Source organism: Pecten maximus, chromosome 19, assembly GCF_902652985.1.
Source record: "Pecten maximus chromosome 19, xPecMax1.1, whole genome shotgun sequence".
Taxonomy (NCBI): Eukaryota; Metazoa; Mollusca; class Bivalvia; order Pectinida; family Pectinidae; genus Pecten; species Pecten maximus.
In genome coordinates, this window is record NC_047033.1 from 31186666 (window position 1) to 31197224 (window position 10559).

General features: G+C 37.0%; 1 protein-coding gene and 1 long non-coding RNA gene across 2 annotated transcripts; both read left to right on the forward strand.

The window, feature by feature from the left end:
- The first annotated feature begins 247 nt into the window (after nucleotides 1-247).
- On the forward strand, nucleotides 248-4245 carry LOC117317349. Its single transcript, XM_033872150.1, has 3 exons — nucleotides 248-311; nucleotides 1384-2685; nucleotides 3653-4245. The coding sequence occupies exons 1-3, from the start codon at nucleotides 254-256 to the stop codon at nucleotides 4075-4077; spliced, it is 1785 nt and encodes a 594-aa protein (XP_033728041.1). The 5' UTR covers nucleotides 248-253; the 3' UTR covers nucleotides 4078-4245.
- A 4348-nt stretch (nucleotides 4246-8593) lies between these two features.
- Nucleotides 8594-9172, forward strand: LOC117317357. The gene is made up of 2 exons (XR_004530183.1): nucleotides 8594-8921; nucleotides 9140-9172. It is a non-coding gene; the product is annotated as an uncharacterized LOC117317357 (long non-coding RNA).
- The last annotated feature ends 1387 nt before the right edge of the window (nucleotides 9173-10559 follow it).

Below are 10559 nucleotides of genomic sequence, written 5' to 3' on the forward strand. Positions count from 1 at the left end.
AAATATCCAGAGGTCTTCTATGGAATAAATAAAGAATTTATATAGGCTTGCTTGTTATTCGATCCAATTGATATAAACATCATGTCAATAAAATTTGTTAAATTAAAATAAATAAAGATGGTGAAGAGTTATACCGTTGTTTAGACATGTCTTTATTAAACGTTTAATACTGGATAACACCCATGGTGTTTTACCTGGTACAGTACATGAAATATGATACTCAGTCTGTGCAATATTTGCCTTTTTAGGAGAAATGAGTGACATCAAATTCCGACCGGAATTGATGAAGACAGATGTGGAGAGTGCAAATGGTAAGAAATAAAGAGAGATCCATTACACTTATAGTCGGGGACTTTTTATGTTTAAAATTTCTGTATGTTTTTTAACTCACCTGCCCGAAGGGCAAGTGAACTCATGCCGTGGTGCGGCGTCCGTCGTCCGTCCGTCCGTCCGGCCATCTGGCGTCAACTTTTTCATTTAAACAACTTCTTTTCAATAACCAAGAGGCACAGGAACTTGATATTGGGCCTGTAGAATGCTGGGGTGCAGGGCTACAAAGTTTGTTCAAATAAATGACATTGACCTTCATTCAAGGTCACATTGGTCAAATAGGCTATAATCTTCAAACGACTTCTTCTCAATAACCAAGAGGCCCAGGGACTTGATATTGGGCCTGTAGCATGCTGGGGTGAAAGGCTACAAAATTTGTTCAAGTAAATGACTTTGACCTTCATTCAATGTCACATGGGTCAAATAGGCTATAATCTTCAAGCGACTTCTTCTCAATAACCAAGATACCCAGGGAATTGATATTGGGCCTGTAGCATGCTGGGGTGAAGGGCTACCAATTTTGTTCAAATAAATGACCTTGACCTACATTCAAGGTCACAGGGGTGAAATTGGCTTAAAATTGTAAACAATAATTTTGCGATAGCCAAGAACCTCCAAGACCTGATATAAGGCCAATAGAATGCTGGAATGAAGGACTAAAAATTTGTGATATGAATAAAACTAGTTTATAATGGTATTTGAATAAAGAGGTAATCAACATAGTATCTTTAGAAATGACCTCAATCAACTTCAAAGTTGTTGTAGAACCAGGTGAGCGATACAGGCCCATTGGGCCTCTTGTTTGTGAAATGATCTTTTATTAATTTTTTTTATTAACAACCACATTTTATAGTACACTAGTGCTATACAGTAATCTTGGAATATGTTATATTTTCTAGTATCATTATTTTTGTATCAAGTGTGTTATGGTTGACACATACATTTTATTGCGGAAATATTCGTGTCTATATTACTGCAATATTTTAAATCTAGAGGTATTACTTATTCAACTATAAATCATTAATATGTCTTACACGTTGAATGATATTTCAGATGTCAGATGGGTCATAGGAATTGTCAAGAAGCAAAACATTGACGAGTTCAGAACATTGGAGAAAAAATTATTTTTATCAAAAACAAAGAATATTGCTTCGCAAATCTTACCTCATATCGTGTCGGTGTATGGTTCAACAAAAATGATCGAATGCATGCAGTATTATACTGGAATCGAATGGGATGAAGAATATGATATCATGGAATACATATCAGAGGATGCACTGAAGGGATTAGCAGAAAGAAAAGTCTCAGCATTATACTTGGCAACATTCATGGATAGAACAGATATAGCATGCACACTGATCAAATGCTCGGGTGAAAATAACATTAGATTCTGTTTTAGAACCTTGCAATTAAGTAACCCCATGGAAGAGGTGTTTATGATAGTGCTAGCCAAACAATTGAAGATGAAACATTCTGCTCTCAAACCTGCTGTCATTCCAGGGCATCGCGAGAAGGATGGCAAGCGCACTCGAGTTTACATTGTATATTCAGTACATATAACTCCTGATTACATTGATGAACTTGATGACATTGGTTTGGTAATGTTTAGAAATCCATACATATATACTTTAGAAGGGGAACGCAACACAAAGAAATTGATTTCACCTGAAGATGCAAAACGAGCTAAAAAAGCTACATCAAAGCACCAGGATATGCTTTGGAAAAATCATAGTAACTTAAACATAATCAGTGTCAGCCCTTTGATATACAGGGAAAACGGAGCCAAAATCATCGACAAACCTTGCATCGAACTGTATTGTAGTACAAAAGGTGTAGTGCCACTAGGGGAACTAGAGTTTCCAAAGCAGTTATACGTAGATGAAGGAGACTATATAGATGTGGATGTACATGAAGGTTACTTCATGCTTGGTGGATATGATTCAATACCTAGTATTGTCCGTCACCCTACCCTCAAGATGGGTTGCGATATCGGAAGATCAACAGTCGATGCATCAGGACAACCACCTTCCTTTACCAGTGGCACACATGGTCCCTTCGTGAAGTTCAACAACAAGATTGGCTTCCTCACTTGCGCACACGTAGTGTTTAATGATCCAAGCACATCGCCATATAATGATTACCAATACGATGGAAATGATAAAATTGAAGTGACACAACCCAGCGTCGATGTAAAAATGTTCAAAGATCCAGCATGCGGGCATGTCCACAGAGCAATTTTTAATCCACAGCTGGATCCAAGCGTTGATGTCGCCGTCATTGAAATAACTGACCAAACAAGGATCCCAACTACTGGCCAATTTTCAAACACTAGACAAAGTAGTTATGAAAGAACAGGTATGTTCGAAAGAAATCTTCAAAATATACAGGTATTTTGTTGATTTGATATGTATTGTGTTGCCTAAGCGATTGCCCCGCAAAATGCATCATAAAGTAGAAGTATGTAGAGGTATGATCAGCCGTTAAAACAAGACAGGTGCAGTGTATTTAATTACACAAGACCTGCAGTATATGATGGTTAAAAATATACACATGCTGTAATTTGAATCGGATTTTAATGATGAACGCTAAACTGTATTTTTGTTCTCTTCTTACTTTATTCTCCAAAACCACTCAATGGAATTCGATGACATGGGAGCTGATATGGCTAGGGGTCAAATAAAATTGTAAATTATATGGTCACCCCCACCAACCCCACCCAACACCCCCACCCCCAGGGGCCTGAGGGGCAGGGCTAAAAGGGGTAAAATTGACTGAAATACCCCTCAATAAGATAGAATCAAATACTTTTCATAGTTGGAAGGGTCTTAATGCGCTTTACCAAAATTGTGAATTTCATGACCCTGGGGTCTCGTGTTTGCCCCTGGGGAGAGGATAAACTTTACTATAGTTTATAGAGGGAAATCACCTTTTTGACTTTTTTTAAATTTCTATTGGAATTCATTCTAACATTGTTGAACCTTGCTGACTACCAAGGGCTGAATGGCGGGGCCCGAAAGGGTAAAATTCACAAAAATAATGCAAAACTCAGGTGACCGTTTAGGCACATTGGCCTCTTGTCTAGAGTTAAACAGTCCTACAAATAGCCCACAAAAGTGTATCTCAAGATGTTAAAACATGTATAGCCTGTGAGTTATACGCAAAAAAAAAAAATGATATATAAAGGAAATATCTACGTTGAATAGTTATTTTCCTTACGTATACATGCAGTGTATATATGTATTAGTCAATAGTGTATCACTTATTCATTATATCAGTTGTTCAATTTAATCCTATTGTTGATTGGCAATCTCTCTTGTTTCAGGGTTTGAGGAACTTCCGGAATACAACAGTGGGTTAATTCAAATAGATGTAAAACATTTCAGCACCACGCACACAGTGTTCAAATTTGGGAGCTCCACTGACGTCACAAGGGGGTTATTAGAAGTTAATAAAGTCAACGCAAGACCACTGTCAACAGTTTTGGACTTACCTAGTCATTCTCGGAGTTTCCTAATGACCAACCAGTATCAAGTGTTTGGTTGCCATCCCACCTTGACATTTTGCACAGCAGGGGACTCTGGCTCAGCGGTTTTCATGAAAAGGCCTTGCGGTGATTTGGTCTGTATCGGAATGGTTATCGGATACATGAATGTGAATACAAACCCACATCCCTGCGCAGTTGTTACACCTATCGGTGCAATATTAAACGCACTGGGACCAGAATATTCCATAGCATCATTTCCATGATGAAAAACCTGCATTGATCATATAATCAATCATACTGTTGTTTGTTGTTATAACAACTAGTTTGACTTCATAAACCATAACTTCTGTAGATAGACAATGTAATATTCAATGCCATTTTTAGCTCACCTGCCCGAACGGCAAGTGAGCTTATGCCGTGGTGTGGCGTCCGTCCGTCCGGCCGTCCGGCCGTCCGGCGTCAACTTGTTCATTCAAACAACTTCTTCTCAATAACCAAGAGGCCCAGGGACTTGATATTGGGCCTGTAGCGTGCTTGCATGAAGGGCTACAAAGTTTGTTCAAGTAAATGACTTTGACCTTCATTCAAGGTCACATGGGTCAATTAGGCCTATAATCTTCAAAAAACCTCTCAATAACCAAGAGGCCCAGGGACTTGATATTGGGCCTGTAGAATGCTGGGTTGAAGGGCTATAAAGTTTGTTCAAATAAATGACCTTGACCTTCATCCAAAGTCACATGGGTCAATTAGGCTATAATCTTCAAACGACTTCTTCTCAATAACCAAGAGGCTCAGGCATTTGATGTTGGGCCTGTAGCATGCTGGGGTGAAGGGCTACAAAGTTTGTTCAAATAAATGACATTGACCTTCATTCAAGGTCACATTGGTCAATTAGGCTATAATCTTCAAACGACTTCTTCTCAATAAACAAGAGGCTCAGGCATTTGATGTTGGGCCTGTAGCATGCTGGGGTGAAGGGCTACAAAGTTTGTTCAAATAAATGACCTTGACCTTCATTCAAGGTCACAGTGGTCAAATAATCTATAATATTTAAACGACTTCTTCTCAATAACCAAGAAGTCCAGGGACTATATATTGGGCCTGTAGCATGCTAGGGTGAAGGGCTATCAAGTTTGTTCAAATAAATGACTTTGACCTTCATTCAAGGTCACATGGGTCAATTAGGCTATAATCTTCAAACGACTTTTTCTCAATAACCGAGAGGCCCAGGGATTTGATATTTGGCCTGTAGCATGTTGGGGTGAAGGGCTACAAAGTTTGTTCAAATAAATGACATTGATCTTCATTCAAGGTCACATGGGTCAATTAGGCTATAATGTTCAAACGACTTCTTCTCAATAACCAAGAAGCACAGGGATTTGATGTTGGGCCTGTAGCATGCAGGGGTGAAGGGCTACAAAGTTTGTTCAAATAAATGACCTTGACCTTTATTCAAGGACAAATTGGTCAATTAGGCTATAATCTTCAAACGACTTCTTCTGAATAACAAAGAAGCCCAGGGATTTGATGTTGGGCCTGTAGCATGCTGAGATAATGGGCTACAAAGTTTTTCAAATAAATGACTTTGGCCTTCATTCAAGGTCACATGGGTCAAATAGGCTATAATCTTCAAACGACTTCTTCTCAATAACCAAGAGGCCCAGGGACTTGATATTGGGCCTGTAGAATGCTGGGTTGAAGCGCTACAAAGTTTGTTCAAATAAATGACTTTGACCTTCATTCAAGGTCACATTGGTCAAATAGGCTATAATCTTCAAACGACTTCTATTCAATAACCAAAAGGCCCAGGGACTTGCTTTTAGGCCTGTAGCATGCTGGGTTAAAGGGCTACAAAGTTTGTTCAAATAAATGACCTTGACCTTCATTTGAGGTCACATGGGTCAAATAAGCTATAATCTTCAAACGACTTCTTCTCAATAACCAAAATGCCCAGGGACTTGATATTGGGTCTGTAGCATGCTGGGTTAAATGGTTACAAAGTTTGTTCAGATACATGACCTTGACCTTCATTCAAGGTCACATGGTTAATTAGGCTATAATCTTCAAACGACTTCTTCTGAATAACCAAGAAGTCCAGGGACTTGATATTGGGCCTGTAGCATGCTGGGGTGAAGGGCTACAAAGTTTGTTCAAATAAATGACCTTGACCTACATTCAAGGTCACAGGTGTGAAATCGGCTTAAATCTGTAAACAATAATTTTGCGATAGCCAAGAGCCTCAGAGACCTGATATTAGGCCAATAGAATGCTGGAATGAAGGACTGGGAAAATTTATTAATATGAATAAACCTAGCTTACTATGATATTTGAATAAAGAGGTAATCAGCATAGTATCTGTAGAAATGACCTCAATCAACTTCAAAGTTGCTGCAGAGCCAGGTGAGCGATACAGGCCCATTGGGCCTCTTGTTAGAAATTGGTGAAGGGATCTTTCTGAAATTTCATTTGTAGGTTGTCCTCTGTGCCTAGTTATACATATCGGATTTTGAGACCAGTCAGAAAAACAACCGGGCTGACACGCAGCCATCTTGGATTTTGACAATTGAAGTTTGTTATCGCTATTTTACAGAAGGTACTGCAGGGATCTTTCTCAAATTTCATAAATAGGTTCCCCTTGGTCCCTGGTGTTGCATTTTGGGACCAATCCAAAAACAACATGGCCGACAGACAGCCATTATCGCTAAATCTGAAATTTTATATATAGGTTCCCCTTGTTTGAAAAGTACTAGAGGACTGTTTCGGAATTTACACAGATTAGTAATAAGACTTAGAGGAACGGAAAAGTAGAGAAAAGATCAATCTGATCTATAAAGATCAGTCAATGGTGGGCGCCAAGATCCCTCTGGGATCTCTTGTTTCTGATTCGATTTTGTTAAAACAAGTGCTGGTTATCGCTATTTCTTGAAAGCTACACGAAGGATATTTTTCAAACTTCATGTGTACATCGTGGTCCATAGTTGTGCCCATTTGATTTTGATTCAGATCCAATACCAAAATGGCCACCATGTGGCCATGTTGATTTTGACAATTGTTTGTCGTCATATTGTAAGTACACGACGCATATTTCTCAAATTTGCTATGTAGGTTTTACTTATGTCCATATAATTTGCAATCTGGTCGGGAAAACAACATGACCATTTAGTGGCTATCTTTGATTTTTAGAATTGAAGATCCTTTACCTATGAACATATTGTTATGCCAAGATGAAGAAAAATGGTCAGATTTAAGGGAAGAGTCAACACACCAGAGGTCAAGGTTACTAGGTTTAAGGTCAAAGTCAATATTAAAGTTTGCATCCTTCCACTGATGACCTGATGAAGTAAAATTGGTCAATATCAAACAAGGGGTCAATTAAAAAGGTCGCTGTATCAGAGGTTAAGGTTCCTGATGAATGATTTGTTATCCCTTGATGAAGAAAAATTGATTAGAATTAAAGAAGTTACCGACAATAGATCAATGTAACTAGATCAAATTCAAGGTCACTGGATCAAGTCAAGGTAATTTGTTTTAATGATGAACCTTTTGTTATGATACTATTAAGCTGACTAAATGTCAAGGTCACTGGTTCTAAAATCAACGTAACATTTTGTATATTATCACTGATTAACATTTTGTTATAATATTATGAATCAAAGGAGTCATCTGGCCAAAGTTCAAGGTCATGGCATCAAATTTTACTTCGATATCTTTTTGTAATTGAATCTGATACAAAATTCATGAATGGCTGACATTTCTGTAATATCTCTCTAACGTTTTATATGTACGATTTCCTTGTTATCAGATCATTATCTTGAGAAAAAATCATCCTCAGAACAATAACAGATTATTCAATAGTGGGCGCCAAGATCCCTCATGAAACTTTTGTTTGTGATAACCATAATTCTCAACTAGAGTTTACCTTAACACATACACTCATTTATGTTGTAATAATTACTGTATTGTAAATATTTGTGAGAATACATTCATTGCTTATGAATCATGATGAATGTTCATGTTCCAAGAATGAATTCGTCTCAAAATTCATTTTTCTTGGGAATCTTTGAAATAGGTCAAGGTGACACTGGGTAAGAGGCAAAGGTCACATTTTGTACTTTTTATGGATGAACATTTTGTGATTACCATTATTCTCAACTAGAGAATGCAGACATTTTGCATATAGATATTTACCTGAATACACATACACTCATTTATGTTGTAATACTTACTGTAATGTAAATATTTGTCAGAATACATTCATTGCTTGTGAATCATGATGAATGTTTATGTTCCAAGAATGAATTTGTCACAAAATTATTTTTCTTGTGAGTCTTTAAAACATGTCTTTTTTTGTAATGATGTAGCAGTTGGTTATTTTGTTTTACTGTAATAAATGTATTATTGTATATATATATATATATTAATTGCCAAAGTGGCAAATATATATTAAAAGATGGTGTGAGTATTGTATGTGTGAATTTTAATTGTCATTTTAGATATTAGGTATACTTAATGTGCATCAGGTCTGGTTTGTAAAAGTTTTGTATTCCCGCGTCTTGTGCTTACATTTACGTAATGTTCAGTTTCCCGCGTCTTGTACATGTACCTTGTGTTGTCCGTGTATGTCATGTATATGTTGTCACGTGACTGAGTGTACCCGACCTGTAGGACCGCGCCACCCGTGGACTATCACATCAGCGACACACGGGTGAGGATGTATATACATGCACGGCTTGACTGTTGACTATCTGCCAGATTATTGTTAAAGGATAAAGTAAGTTTAAAGTATGAATTTCTAATTATAATAGAGAAGGTGTATAACTGTATTTCTATTTTCTATTATTGTTGAATATAAATATATATCTAGTGGGGTCCTCCGTTGTGCTTTTTACAACGAGAGGCCGTATTCTATCTTTAAAATAAAGTAAGTTCTGGTAATTTTAAATGGTTTTATTTATTATATTTAGTAAAATGGATAACGTTAACTTGAAGCGGGTTATTTATTTTTGGCTTTCTTTTCCTTAACAGAACGCTTGTGTGCTCGTAATTTATACTTTGTCTACGAGTCCCGTAATATTATCGGGAGAGGAACCCCTGTCCAAGGGATAGGGTATGTATGTTATTTCTAGTGTAGGGTAATTGTAATGTAATGTGTAACATGTATAATATAGCCGTTATGGACTTTTATGTAGTTTAATTGTCTAGAATTGTATATCCTCTGAAGATATGTATAAATTGTAAAAAGAGGTTGTAAATATATCGTAATGTAAAGCGCATTAGGTATTGTGTATTGTAGTTTTAAAATTGTGTATTTGTATGTTTTTACAGGGTTTTTACCTGGAGAATAAAGTGTAAACCAAACTATGGCTTTTTTGGATTCTCTATAACCCGTGGCAGGCATGAGCACCCTGTTACAATTAGATGATTAGTTTGAATATGTGTACACTGTATTTATAAGGTTGATGCTTCTGTCTATCAGGGGAGATAATTAGTGTAAATTCATATTTGAATACTCTGTATTTATCCTATTTTACATACAATGTATTAAGAATTTATATTTGATAATCCATTAAATATGTAATATATATCAGCTAGATACTTATTTTGAGAAATACGAGAGGATCAGTGATCTTTGATTTAAGTTCAAGTGGAAGCTTTACTTTTAGACATTAAGATATTAAGGAAGTTTATTAAATGTGCATCAACATGTCTCGATGGGAACATTTATGCTTATACAGCATTTGGGATTTCAAAAGCACATTTAATATTTTCTGATTGATTTGATAAGTTTGAGCTCAAGTGAGCTTATGCCATACCGTTGCATCCGTCGTCCATCCGTTTGTCGTCCGTCAGTTCGTCAACAATTGATTTTTCCTTCATAACCACTGATCGGAATTTGACCAAATTTGGGTTGACCCCCGTGGTCCTGAGGGGCAGGGCCAAAAGAGGTCAATTTGTTTAAACAACTTCTCTGAAACTAAGCAATGGAAATAGCTCAAATTTGACTGGTAGCAACCTTTTGGGGTAGGGATTCAAAGTCACTTCATAGATTAGTTGTACTTTCTGACATAAAAGCTTCATTTGTATGTTAGCTTAACCCCTGGGTGTCAAAGTCTTAATTGACCATTTCTAATCGCCTTTTTTCCGTCGTCGTCCGTAAAAAATTACATTTTCAACTTCTCCAAAACTGCTGACTAAAATTAAATGAAATTTGACAGAAAGCTTATATGGCTGAAGGCCAACCCAATTATATAATCCCCACCGCCCAGGGGCCTGAGGAATGGGGCAAAAAGGGGTAAAATTGTCTAAAATTTCAAAAAATCTTCTTCTCTACACTGAGATATGGTGAAATCAAATATTTTTCATAGATCTATGGAAGGGTCTTTTACCAAAATTGTGAATTTCATGACCCTGACTTTTGCCCATAGGGAGGGGTAAACTTTCCTATGGTTTATATAGGGAAATCACATTTATGACTATTATTTCTAATGGAATTCATTCTAACCTAGTTAACATTATCAACATGGGATAACAGTTTGATGGCATGTACATATTGGCCCTGTCTGACCCCCAGTGGCTGTGGGGCGCGTCCGAAAAAGGTCAAATTGACTGAAATTTCAAAAATCTTCCAAAGACCTTCAAATACTGTTCATGGCTGGAAAGGTCTTATAGTGCTTTATCAAAATTGTGAATTTCATAAACCTAAACTTTACTAAAGTTTATATAGGGAAATCACATTTTGACTATT